At 34.2% G+C, this 14,904-nt stretch overlaps 1 protein-coding gene across 7 annotated transcripts in view; it reads left to right on the plus strand.

Annotated features, from left to right (window-relative positions):
• Positions 1–363: 363 nt before the first annotated feature.
• The window catches only part of LOC115243708 (histone deacetylase 4), a 103,724-nt gene continuing 89,183 nt past the window's right edge, over positions 364–14,904 (plus strand). For 3 of the 7 annotated variants that reach the window (XM_029820890.1, XM_029820893.1, XM_029820894.1), the window contains exons 1-2: positions 364–688; positions 7,568–7,670. Coding sequence is in view for 6 of the 7 variants with exons in the window: in XM_029820893.1 (XP_029676753.1) it covers positions 7,634–7,670 (37 nt within the window). In the remaining variant the exon portion in view is untranslated. Of the gene's footprint in view, positions 689–7,136; positions 7,174–7,567; positions 7,671–14,904 lie in introns of those variants that run through there. The other 4 variants (XM_029820898.1, XM_029820900.1, XM_029820899.1 and 1 more) reach the window with 2 other exon arrangements.

Genomic DNA, 14,904 nt, shown 5'->3' on the forward strand with positions numbered 1-14,904 from the left:
TTCGGTAGTGATATTTGATGCCCGATAACGGCATAGAAGTGAATTTTCGCGAACAACGTAATACGGCTAAATTCTGCGCTATCTAAACGATAGCATCTCGTGCGGCGGTGACGACGAGCGTTCACGAGCGTCGGCGGAAAAAGCCGAAGGGCCACGCGACCTTTGTAGGTCGCGGGACCGTTGGCGGACTCGCCGCGTGTTGTTTTCTCGCGCGAAAGACGCGTCTTCGACGCGTCTCCGATTATTTATTTTCGCGCGAATCTCGCGAAAAGGGACGCCGCAGCCACCACCTATCGTTTCCGGGACGCGTTTTCCACGGGCGCATGCGTGCCGCCAAACGCGCGTATATATATGCGCGTGTGTACATGTGTGTGTGTCACGTAGCCTCTTTCGGGGGATCGCGCGCGGCCGGTCTTATCGTAGTTCGACAAAGCTCGTCGAGGTAGCGGCGCAATCGCATTGTTTTTGTGTCGCACGCACGCATGTACTGTACGCACGTATCGTAATCCGAAACGCACCGCGCGAGTGAATCGCGTATCCGGCGAGTGAGTCGCGTACCTCCTTTGCGTCTCTCGTGTTTTTTTTTTTTTTTTCGCGCTTCTCGATCATACGACGAACGTCTCTCGGCTGAGTTAGAAGGAGCATCGTTTCCGCGAAGGACGACAGCACCGGGATATAGGTGTGGCGAGTAAGTACGATCCGTCTTGTGTATGTATGTGATATACAATACATACATATATATATATATATATCGTGTAACATATATATACTATCGTGCGATAGTGTCAACGGACACCGATCCGTGAATTTTCTCGAGCGATTATCGCGCGAATAATCGTTCAAATTCGTACAAATACGTACGCTATCAATAGTAGAGAAAAACTATACCATTCGCGATGGCGTGTCATTACCAAGTCTCGTATCGAATAGCGTAATTTTTTACGCGTTATAATATATGCATTCGTGATACGGCTACAAAGGCAGATCGCAGGTTCTAAGATCGAGGAAAAATGTTATTTTGGAACGTGATACTACGTACGTTAAGTCGATAGAATACACACAATTTAGATTATTTATTATTTTTACGCAAACATGCAGGGATCTCTCTCTTTTTCATCGTATTTTTACAAGAGTCGATGGAACGGTCGCATGAAATTGCGTTGTTCGTAATGAGATTTTTAATCTATCGATATGCATTCACTAGAACGTATTATTACACCATGCTCGCTTCTCGAGATAATCGCACAAGCATCCGAAGCAACTGACCTTTAGCGAGTGATGTATAAGTGTAAACAAAAGCGTTGCGCGCTTAGTCAATATAATTATAATTTTCAAATATTCAGATTTATATAAAAGACGAAAATGGCATTTACGAAATTGGAATGATATTTATGTTTAGTAATAATTTTGTAAATCATATATGTATATTTTTGTCGTCTCCCTCTCTCTCTCTCTTTCTCTTTCTTCCCTCTTTTCCCTTCCACCCTCTATTTTGCTCTACACAGATTCTCATCTTAGATTTGCGTATAGGCTTAATTAAGCATATACAAAATCGAAAAAGATGTTGATTTAAAAAAAATATTATGTAAAGTAAATGTGATGAAATAAAATGTGATGTAAAGTGTAAGTTTTACATATATTACATATTTTTGTTTATATATATGTATATGTTTAGATTGTATTTTGCGAAGTCAAGTGATGCAGATATAATTGATATCTGTGAATTTTATTAATCCGCTAGATATATTATCTTCCGGAAATCAATATAAACGTAATACAAAAACACGATTATACAGTAGTAAAAATAAGTGAATAATTACAAGTATAAAGCGCATATCTAAACAAATACGTGTATAACGTGAATATATCATCGCGCATACATATCTTTCGAATGAGAATAGAATGAGTATCGTTCGAGAATAATATAAACTGATGTATAAAATACGTAAGAGATCTAAAGCAGATTGAAAGATTTTTCTTGATCTAGACTCCAGGCGAAACACTTTGAAATAATTCTGAAAATATTTTAAAAGCATTTAAATGTAAATGCACATCCGATTAAAGAGAAAGAGAGAGAAAGAATAGATTGAAAAGCCACAAAAATTCGACAGGCAAGGATTACACGATACGACATTCGCGTTTGGATCTGCGTTTAGAAACGCACGATTCTTCTTGCGTTTCGCATCGTCCGTTATCTCTCGGAGCGCGAGATAATTAATCCTCCATTCAATCGTCTCTCTTAATCCGCGTCGCGACTCACCTCGTGCGCATCCCGTGGCGCGCGATTTTTAGAAGCGCACACTGCGTCGCATCGCGTTACATCGCGATAAAAAGCGAGCTGCATTTTTTTGCGCACGTTATCACCGTGTAGATTCCGAGCATTATTTAATGCCGGCGGCAGTCCGGCAATAACGTGTGTCGCACCATGAACGGAACGAGCGAGCGAGCGAGCGAGTGCGGCGCGCGTGGACTTAACCTTTGCATCTTTTTTTATTCGCGTGTGTCGCGGCCGTTATATTTTTAATATCCTTATAGGTCAGAATTTATAGGGAAACCGGAGTTATAAATATATATATACCGCTTTTATTAAGCAATGAGTGTTGCGTCCAATTAACTCCGTATGGAAGATCGATAAAGCGCTTTATAGCGTGTTTTTATTTCCTTTCTCTCTCTCTCTCTCTCTTGAACCTCTTTCGAAAATGTTTAATTGTGCGTCACGATATATTATTTTATTATTTTACACGTAAAGAAATTAAGAGCACGTGTGCAGAAAATACATATATTGTTGATGCATAATAATCTCTCTTACGAATATAGCTATAATTAAATCGATCAATATTTTATATTTATCTTTGTTGAATTATGTATAAGATTTTATTTAGAAATTGAATCCATCGTTTTACGTTTCAAGTATGACGCTTCGTCGTTTACATCCGCTTGTGTTTTGTGTCGTAAGAGCGATTATCGCGCAAACGATCGCCTATAGAACTGAGATCCGTGCTGTTTTATCAGCTGTTATTACGTAAATGACGCCAATGGTATAAAATCGTGTAAATATTCATTAAAACCAATATAATTTCGATGCGTTCAAGCAAATTATCTTCATGTTTATTCGTGATACGCGATAATTAGCTTAGGATACATTTCGTTGCATTTACATGGAAAATTTTACTTATCAAAATTATTTCTTAATATTTAAAGAGAGTGCTTTGCACGATGACGCAAATTTATATAACGTAACGTGACATTGGTTTTTTTTTTTTTTTTTTACTGATTTCCTTTTCATTTCATTCTAATTGTATTGTCGTACAATCCATTTTAATCAACAACCGGTATACCATATCAGCTGATGAACGCAATTATTTCAATAAATCAGAATTATATGCCATCGCGTTGGAGATGCATCAACGATACATATCCAACTGTCAAGAGCACGAATAGACCCAAAACAAAATCAATAATCACAGATAATTGTAATAATTAAATTCAAGCGTCCATAAGCAGGCAATTACATTATGTGAGGAGCTTTTAGGAGCATCGCAATAATTGTATAATGCCATATATAATTATGTAACGCCACACTTGACACTGGATAATTCTTGTTGTATTTCTTCTGTGTCCTTTTTGTCCTTGTCCTTCGTTTCTCTCTCTTTCTCTTTAATTTTGTCGGATTTATTTTTATCACGATTACGATGACATATGCCGAACTGTACAACGAATAAAACATGCGCGCGCGAACAAAGATAAAATATTTATTTTGCAAGTATTATTAGTTTTATCAGAGCATCGACACAATTTGGTTTATTGAAAAAAATGGATTGCACGTTGTGATAAAATATTATTTCGCTTTTGTTCATAAAATTCCATCCGTTGGTTTTTTTGTTTTGCGAACAACGATCTATTTCGATCGTGACGATGGGAGTATGATTTTTTATGACTTTAACGATTACTCGAAGTATTTATTACGTTCCATTTATAAATCATTATCGAATGACAAATGTGACATATAATTACTCAAATTACTATTTTTATCAATATCAAGGAGACACAGGTAAAATATTGCGGCGAGCGGCACTGGAGATTTTTGTATTAAATAGAGATTTTAGTAGAAAGTGACGCGTATTGTTTAAATGGAATATTATTTAAAAGTTAAATGTTATAAAAATTATTATATGCTATTTTTACTTTGTTTATCTTATATTTTTGGTTGTTTATCTCTTTAATTGTCATTTTAATCGCGTACGCGTGTAAAAATTTATATGAACAGCTTAAAAAATATATATGTATATATTATATATTTTTACTACGAGAAATGTTGATAGTTATTTAACAATATATTCTTATGTATCGCTAGTATAAGAATTACTATTTTTTTGGTAAGAGACTTATTTTTGTGTAACATGATAATTTATTATTTTTTTCAATTAACTGTACTTTAATTAATAAAGCGAGATTTATATTGACAATTAAAGTAAAGTCAAATGGAGCTATAATGAAATTTCGATTTATACATATGATACATTAAAGAAACATTTCTCGTGTGTTTGTATACGTTCATATATTGTGATCGCTCAAGTAGTTTATTTTTATATCACGCACGGAAGCGAAATATTTCAATTTTTCACGAAACAATGGTCAATATCGCGAGATTTCTTTTTTATCGAATTATGGAGATGGTATTGTCGATGAACGTCATACACAATCTGCCCAATCCAGAATAGGCAGCTTTCGATGAGGGCAAACCATCAAATTATTACGGACAGACCGTTATTAGCTGCGTGATCGCTGATAATTCGAGTTCACCTCGCGAACTCGAATCCTAATTAAATCGGTTTATCGTGGGATATTTTTATATGACTGCCGCAAACGTGCTTTTATCCAAATATATATGTGTCTCTCGTACAAATTATTTGTAATAGGTGTCTGTGAAGTTGGCACGACGTTTTACGAATTTCAAGAAAAAACTAAGAGTTCTAATAGCACTTTTCATAGTTCTATAGTTCCTGATAAAAATTAAAAAGAGTTCCGCATTCCTTATATTAAAAAATCGAAATTGAAAAAATGTCGTGCTAACTTCGCGAATCTAGCACGACACCCTCCCCTCTAAAGTACTAAAACGCGTTGAATATCATCATTTTTGGCAAGAGTTCCGGATAGTTCTGTTCAAGTTCAGCACATATATGCAATTTCAGATCGATATTTCACCAATTAATAATTTTTAATCAATTTTTAAACTCTTAGTTTTTTTTTTGAAATTCATAAAACGTCGTGCCAACTTCACAGACACTTGTAATAGATTGTAATTTTACTAACCTGATTTGCAAAAGGAAACTTATCGACTGGATAAAACTGGACACACATGTTTTATATTGATGACAGAATCCTTGAACGGAAGAGATTTATAATCGCTGATTTTAAATATTGAATTTCATAATATTTAAAAATTAAGTTTATCTTTCAAATTATATGAAAAATGCGATCAATCTCATTGATTTTTCTGTGGCTTATTTCTGTATAAGATTGAAGAATTAAAAGGATTATGCATCGTTGATATTTTTACGACAGTAGTATCGTTGAATTGAAATTAAATGGATATTAGTGATTAATGGCTTATTGTTAGTCAAACTGCTAGTTTCTAAATTTGTCGAGCGATTACTCGTCGGATTTAACTGTATCGTCTTTAGTCGTGCTCGATTTGTCTCGGCGTAAATAAGTCAGGAAAGTCCCGACGATCATCGAGAAATCCGACGACAGATTCCTCGTCGCACTATCCCGATCTGTGTTCCGCTTCGTTCTATTTTAGGACATTATACTTGACGACAACTGGGTCAGCTGGTTGAGGTAGTGTCCGTTTGATATTGCAGTTTGCGAAGAAAGGAAAGAACAGATTTTAGAGTACCCTTTGCCCGTTATCTTGTATTATTAGAATATATCAGCTATATTTTTTTAACGTTTTATTTAATATTATATTTTATTAATCATGTTTAATTTATTCAACTTTTATTTATTACTCGCATATAGTCGTTATTCGCATTTGAAACAGTTCTCTCGTTCCGATTTTGCTTAAGTGTAGTTATTAAAAAGCGATTTCATCCTTTTATCACACGTGTCCTCTGGGACTATATGGCTTTGGTTAAAATCTTGTCAAATTGAAATAGTCTCCATGTGTGTCATTTAAAAATTTCACAGATCAAGCAAAGCGAGATTTCAAAAATATATTCGTAGGAATACTATGCAAACATAAATTCGCCACGAGACAACGTTTTTCTGACAATTCTGTTGGCCATATTTCCAAAATTTTCACACGCGTTACACTCAATCAATAAAATCGAGAGAGCCCATGCAATGAAAAATGATTATTCAATGTACTAATGTAGAAAATGCAAAAATTGCAACCGATTTATGCAGACTTCAAGCGAGAGCAACAACAATATATTTTTATATATGATTTTTTTACATACACTTTGCATTTTATTTTGCTTCAATGCCGCACAATCATGCAAATTATTTACGATTTGTAGAAATAAAAAATGATACGATTTTAACAAGCTCAATTCTCGATACTTTTTGATACTTCGATCCGAGTACACGCGGTGCTAAAAAATAATTTGATTTCTTTAATAAATAAATATTTAGAAAACAGCAGATTATATCCTCGAAAAGCTTATATGTTTATTTTTCTATTTGCAAAAGTCATTAAAAAAGTGTTAATTATCACAATATTTAAGTATTTTTTTCATGTTTTTACTCTTAAATAGACAAGTATATGTATTTAGAAAATAGCTTCTTTTGAGACAGTGTTTTGGTTCTTATAGTCTTTTCTATGCGAAACTTTCGAATATAAATATGTCAAAGCAAATCGCGTGCCATTAATATAATAAATAATGTACAAAAATAGATAGATAAGATAATTATATAATTATAACTTAAGATAATTATATAAACGACAAGTATTGGAATTATTAATATAGCAGATTTGTTCATTGTAAAAATTGTTCATCGACGAAGTTAAATATACGGGAGTATCGTGGTTTGCTCAGATTTTCGTAATTCATAAACAAATCGCGCTTCTCGTTTTTGTGACACCACGCCGTGGTGTCCTAATTGATATAAATATATCCAGATGACAACGATGGACTTCCTCCTCCCAGCTCGTGCCAAATAGAAATTCCGGTATGTCATGGGAAAGATCCAGTACGTGTCTCGCAGTTCTCTAATTGAATCGATGTTAAAATGTAATAACAAGACTATCGCGCGGATAAATCATTCATTCATCTTTTATGAAAAGCATGTAGCTATCGGACTCAGCTATCGTTATGATCTAATATAAATTTCCAACTGTTATGTTTCGGTTGAATCTAAATAAATACGATTATAATATTTTATAAATAATCATAAAATTCTTTATATATTGTCGCATTAAACTCTGATACATCTGACTATACCAATCTCTATTTTTGGTTTGTTTTTACTTTTTATTTTGTATATTAATATCAGCTGTTTTTAATAATATTGTTTGAAATTCTGAATTATTTATATTATTATTATTTATCTATTAATATGACAGATTTACACAACGATTGGACGTCCCGAGAGAGTAAATGTGCCACGCGGTGGATATTCAAACTCCAGGATGACCAGCGAGCATCCGTCAACAAATGCGGCAAAAGGTGAGTACAAATGTATTTACATACAAGACAGAAAAAAGTTTTAATTACTTGCGGTATAACGTTTAATTAATTAACGGAATAAAATCTAATGAATCAAGAGCGATGAAACAATGCAAATGAGGATTATGGCTTTCTCTCTCTCTTTCTCTCTCTCTCTCTCTCACTTTTTTTGTTAATTACAAAATTTTTGGATAATTATATGATTGAATTAAAAAGATGTTTTATTTATTAGTAGGAAATTTGATGGTTTTCAAGATCATCAAGCTCTATTAAATGACATATTGCAATCACGAATCGTGTTATCAGAAAGTATAATCGCGATTTCGTATCAAATTCGCACTTTCCTAATTTGAGGTTAATTACAATTTTAACTTGTGAAAAAAATAATTTCGTAAAAGTTGATCACGAAAATTAGGGTTTTAATTGAAAAAATATATATAATATATTTCCGATGAGTTCTCAATTCACGATACTATAAAAAGTCGTAAGAGTCGCTACATTTGTGTGTTAAAATATTAGCATAACGTGTACTTTTTTGCATTTAAAACATCGAGAATTGAGCTCATTAAAATTATATCGGTTTTTATTTCTAGGAAACGTGAGTAATTTTCATGATTGCACGGCACTCAGGCGAAATAAAATGCAAAATGTATGTAAACAAGATTACATAAAAAATATATTATTGTCATTATATTTACAAAGCACGCTCGAGATTCGCATAATCGGTCACAATTTTTGCATTTATCATCTGCACGTTGAATAATTATTTTTTCATTGCACGCGCTCTCTCAATTAAAAGAAAAGCGTAACACGCGCGGAAACATTTCGGAAATATGGCTGACAGAAAATGCCTCGTAGCGAATTGATGTGTGCATGGTATTTTCACGAATATTTTTCAAAGCCTGGTTCGATTTCGTCTGTGAAATTTTTGAGTGACGCGCATTGGAAACTATTTCAATTTAAAATGATTGTAACCGATGCATCATGTAGCCCGAGAGGACATATGTCGCAAAAGTAGAATTATTTTTTAATAACTGCATTTAGCATACTACAAGCGAATGAACTGCCTTAAACACGAATAACAAACCAAATTTAGATAAACTAAATATAATTAATTAGATATTAAATAAAACGTTGAAAATTATAGCTATATAGTACAAAAAGAAGCTATAAAACACAACTTTTATTTTTATTTTATATATTCTTTGATAAATTTGCTTTTATCTTAAATCTTAAATTAAATGTTATAATAGATCTATTTATGTTGTATGTTATGTAATGATATTTTAAATGTCATTTATTGTGTGTGTTTGATTATTAATTTTACTAGTTTGTGTTCTTAGAGATTTTCTCTCTCTCTCTCTCTCTCTCTCTCTCTCTCTCTCTTTACAAAATAAGCGATTCTTTTCCTTTCTATTCGTATCGTTGTCATATACGATCAGCAAAGATTCAAGATCTACGGATAAAGGAATAAAATATTACGCGAATCGCGGAAACATGCGTCTACCGTTGTGCCAGGAATTCCGGAATGCCGCTTACATAGCGCGAATTCCTGATAGTCGCTTCGAAATTCGCGATTCGACCACTACAGTGTCGACGACGACAATGATGATACGTTTCATATACTGAAATACAATGCGACGCAATGTAACACATAATGCATTATTAACATTCGGATAACATATCTGCAGTGTCAAATTAACTTAAAAATGCGCAAGATAATTATTCGCAATTTTTAAGCTTCAAAAAAGTAGATATATTATATTTTTTTAAAATTATTATCCAAAACATACATAATCATTACATGATAATATAATATCGCGTATTTATAAATGATATTTACTATAATTTAATAATATTTATAAATCAATATTAATAAATATATTGCATTTATTATATATTTGCCTATTAATATTTATCAATTTATTATATCAATTTAACGGTAATGCCTAAAGTGACTTTCGAATTTGAAATTTTTATTGACATTTTTTATAATATAAAAAAATCGCACAAAAAGCATTTGCGTCAAGAGTCTCTGAATATCGTATTCAGACTATACACTCGAGAATATTATTATCCGGTATTGTGCGATCCGATATTGTACCAGTGTATTCATGTGGGAATAGCGCGTTTGTTGTTGAATTTTGCGTTCACACGCGGCTATTCCGTGCCGTGCTGTGCTGCATGTATGTACACGGTCGGCATTATATTAATAGAGCATGTACTTTCGCCGCGCCGCGATGACCCGTGCAACGTGATGGGACGCAACGACGTATACGACGTTATCGCGGCCTGAGAAATGCACGTGTAGACAAATTAGACAATCTTAATTATCCGGAAGTATTAAGAGACATACGGTTCAAACAGCGCCAAATTTTTTGGAAATTATTTTATTTGACTTTTATAATTGACATTATTTTTATTACATAAATAGTCTTATCGCGCTTTTAAATTCATCGATCAAAAATACATCTCTAGAGAATTAAATTTTACGGTTTTTTATATTTTATGATAGAGCAACGCTTTTTGTAGATTTGTCTTTACGCACTTTTTCACACTTACAAACTTCATCGATTATAACGATTTTTTATGGTGGTATTTATATTCTGATATGAATCGTCTTAATCTCTCGAATTCTTTTATACAGTCACATATATTATAAAAAAAATCTAAAAATCTAAAAATGAAAAAATCATCCACAGGATATCGTAAAACCTAAGGATATCTTGCGATATCTTATGATTACGAAGAAATTCTCTATAGTTCTCACACTTTCTTGCAAGTTTTTTTAACGAAAATTGTTACGGCATAAAAAATTTTCAATTATAAACGAACGAAAATCGCGAATTATGTTACGTAATCCACTTTACAAAAGATATAATTCTCTCGATTTTCTCTAAATTAAATTACAAAAGATGAACAATCTATAAGTTAAATCGAAAACTATGTATAGATAGAATTAGAAACTGCCACAGAAACTTTATTAATTACATAGTTAGTTACGATAGTTTATATTGCTGTTACTAAAACAAAAATTTCTTCTAAAAACTAAAGGTAAATAGAATATATCACGAACGATTTACTCAACATTTTTCCTACAGAAAAGTTAATGTCAAATTTGTTATGAAATCCTTATCGGAATATCATTCAATGGTTTCAATTTTTCGTGTACATTTAACGAGAGAGGAGCACGAAACATCATCATTCCGCGCCTCCAATGATACGAGCGTGACACAGTGTCATTTGCGGGGATCAGCAACGTCGACGCTCATTCGTAATGCACACGGATGCATTAAATAACGCAGCCGGTCAGGCTAATGAAGCGCATAGTGGAGACGAGGTGAGTTTGCACATATCGAGTGCGCTACTATTTTTAGCCAACGCCATATTGCGTTATACGTTTCGTAATCACTGCCGATACTTGGTACTCGATCGCATCAACTGGATCGTTGATGTGTGATGTATTCTATTTACTATGCATATTTTTTGCAGGGGAATTGTTATTCGCGTCGTAATAGCGGCAAACGTATAAGTGATAAGTAAAGTTGCAAGAGTAATGCAAATGCAATGTAAGTTTTGCAATGTTAATGAATTTCATATTGGAAATGAAGTTTTTATCGCGTTTAAGGAAACGCGTTTTACAAAAATTTGTATGCTAATTATGTAATTAGATAATATTTATTATTGATTGCAATGCTTACAGAACTCATTATAAACTTATACGTAACTTTTATAATATATGTATATTTAAAAATTGTTCCAAGCAATATCTTTTCGTAAAATTGAAAGATTTTTATTTTTACTGAAAGTTTAACAAATATCACTTAAATATCGAGCACATTAATAATTATATAATACTTATTTATTTATATTAATATTTCGATCTTATACTCTTCCCTCTTTCTCTCCCAATAACATTTCAATTTTTAATTATCCAATTAACAAGTAACATAAGATATCGTCTCACATAATTGTTCTCACGGCTACTTTATGCCTAAATTTCGTTATCTTTTTTAATCGATTTATTTCCCTCCACGTATAAGCACAAAATAAAGAATCTATGTATAAAACCGGGAAAAGAGGATCGTTCAACTTTAGCTGCATCTCCGTTTCGACGATTTAAACCACGCGTGGCAACTGCTCTTTCGATTAATCGCCGACATCAATGAGCACCGAATCATGGCTCTTCTCCGCGACCTTCGACTCTCGCACTCGCGTAGGACGGTCGAACTTGACTTTGGTGGAGCCCCGCGTCCCGTTGATTTTGGCAGGCACGCGTGTTACCCCCCCCCCCCCCCCCCTCGTCTCCCCGTCGATTCCATGACGATTTCCCCAATGCGTCGCACGCTAAATCATTTCGACTGACCGTGTGAATAATATACGTCATCGTACGTTTTCAGTTTGCGAAACCTCGCGATGAATGTCGGAGATTTGACGAAACCTCTCGCGCTCGACTTTCCATCTAACGCACGATTGTCGAAACGAATAATAATTGTGGAGGATGAATCGTGCAGCTTGATAACCTTGATGATTTCTCTTGTTATTATTGATCTAAATTTTGTTTGCTCCGAGTAATTTGGATAATTTTTGATCAGAGTTCGCGATAAGAACGTGAAATCTCGAGATGATTATAGTATATGTTTTTATTAATCTTTTTTTCCAACATATATTTAATATTATCTTCGAGATTTTTTAAATGAATGTAATTGAGATAATCAAGTTACGCGATTCACACTCTGTATTTTTGACGAATCAATTGTTCATTGATAGCGCTATCGACGAGATGCATCTTTGAAGCATTCGGCGGCGGAAAAACAGAAATAACTCGAAGCAAATACCACCGGGCCAGGATAATAATATGAATGAAATACTGGCGGCCGGTTGGTTAGGTAAGAAGCTGATGATGTTTCTCGAAGCCACACGTTTCCTTCCTCGTTCCCTGTCCTTCTGCTTCTGGGGAGGGAGGGGTGCGATCGTACATCTCTTTCCTCGAAATTGGAGAACGCTACCTGAACTCTTCTGGCTTATCTCCACATGAATGAAGAGAGAACGTCCTGGCACTTGGATCCGTGGACCGGTTAAGGTAGCGCGGACATTTAATCCGTGAATGATCGCGACGAGAAAGACTTTGCTTTAAACTAAAATATCGATATCTCTACACGCAAAGTATTCAAATATATTAACTTTTTTTCTCATAAATATAACACGAGAGAAGACTATAGTTCGTTTTTAAGTGTATTTATTTTTACACACTTTTGTATAAATTTTTAATGCGCGTACTTTGATGCCTGATGGGATGTGTTGTTGATGGGGCAAAAATATACAGTAATTCTATTCTTTTCTCCGGAATGAGAAGGGCTAGAAGTTTATCTCGTGACGATGACAATTATTACGACACGCCGGCAAGACCTCCCACAGATCGAGCTGTCGCTGACAGAAATATATTGTTTGTCCGACCGCGAGATATGCGGGAGACGTTTACGACTATTATTAATTGGAAGTGTTGTGCCAAGTTGCCGAAATAAACATTGCTCGGCTATCTTTCTCGTTCTGCTTTTGTACACACGGCTTTAAACACGGCGATAACGATTTTATTATGCAAAATCGTGCGGCCCAACGGCGAATTTTCGTTCTGGAAACGAACGACGGCATCACTTGCAAAAATAGTCTAAACGATATACGAGTTTATTTCTTTTTCTTTTTTTATCTAATCGCTGATGTAAATCCGGTTTGGAAAATCTGAAATTAATGCATCGCGGCAATTTATATTCACATTTCATTGAGATTCATAACACTGGTAAATTAAAATGGCTTATCTTTTTTAATAGACAGATCACATGTACAATATTCCTATTTGTGAAGCGTTGAAAATGCAGATAGCTGATATTTCAAATATAAACGTAAGCATGAATGTAAAATGTTGGTATCTATTCGACTATAAGATTTTAAAAAGAGTTTAGTTAACAAGAAACGAATTAATTAATATATTATATAGTGATAGTGCATTCAATAAATTATAAAAAAAATATTTTAATCAAATAAAATTACTGAACACGTGGGGCATTTTTTTTGCGGAAGATGTAAGATAAAAATTTAGTTCTCTTGTGTGTAAAAATTTTAAATATTTTTAAGCTGCACAAAAATACTGAAAACACACTTTATGCTATTTATTTGATATGGACTATTTGATATGATAGATCATGCAATAGTTTAATCTTTTTAGCAAAAAGTTGTCCAGAACGAAGAAGTTTCTCACGCTCTTTCTCCATGCATGGATGAAAGAACTACGCGAGTTATCCTTTTACTTCGTTTGATGTACATGTCCGAGGAGGTGAGTTCGATCCGAGTAAACGGCTGGAAACGAGACTTTAATAGTTTCCACTCTGTTCTGACCGCGACTTATTCTCCTAGCCTATTAAACTAACTATATAGACTAACACGCATCGACCGTAAAATACCGGCTCGCTGATACATACAAAGGTAAACGTGGCGATAGGTAAAAAAAAAAAAACAAATGACTGAAAAATGTAGAAGAAAGAAAGAGAGAGAGAGAGAGAGAGAGAGAGAAGATAGCGTGATCCTCTATTTTAACGAGCGGCCTATGTTGACGCGCGGAAATGAGAGACGGCCGGATAATCGGCCGTGGGTTCATGAAATTGTAACGCTCGTATAAGCTCTTAAGTGTCGACGAAGGTGTAATTGAAAGTGCCAAGATTTTCTTCGATCGTAGCTGACAACGCGACGTCCCGGAAGACTCATTTAAGATCGTTAAGTACACGCTCGGGCTAAATTTACCCGACAAGTAAATTCCCGAGAGCAAGACTTGGAATTATACACGATAGAAACTTGCTTAGTCCAAGTATTTTGTCATCTAAGAGAAAAACAGAGAGAGAGAGAGAGAGAGCGGTAATATGAAGATGTAACTTCTGTTGCATTTATTCTAAATTTATGCATTGTTCTCTTTAATATACATATAATACATTTACTATAGAATAAATTTATGGAACGTATAATATCTTGGATTTATCGAAAAATGTTGTAATCATCTTCGAAATTTTAAGCCAATTCTTTGCGCGAGAATTTCCACAATTTTTGAGTGATCGGCAAAATTCTTCCTATATTCACTCGCAAAGAGCGTCTCTCAGATTCCGCAACGTTTAATGATCAAGTGTGATCCACATGTCAGTCCTTGAGAATTGCGATAAATACGACTTTGCCCCTCGACGAATTTACA

The sequence above is a fragment of the Formica exsecta genome, unplaced genomic scaffold, assembly GCF_003651465.1.
Source record: "Formica exsecta isolate Colony F162 unplaced genomic scaffold, ASM365146v1 scaffold72, whole genome shotgun sequence".
NCBI lineage: Eukaryota > Metazoa > Arthropoda > Insecta > Hymenoptera > Formicidae > Formica > Formica exsecta.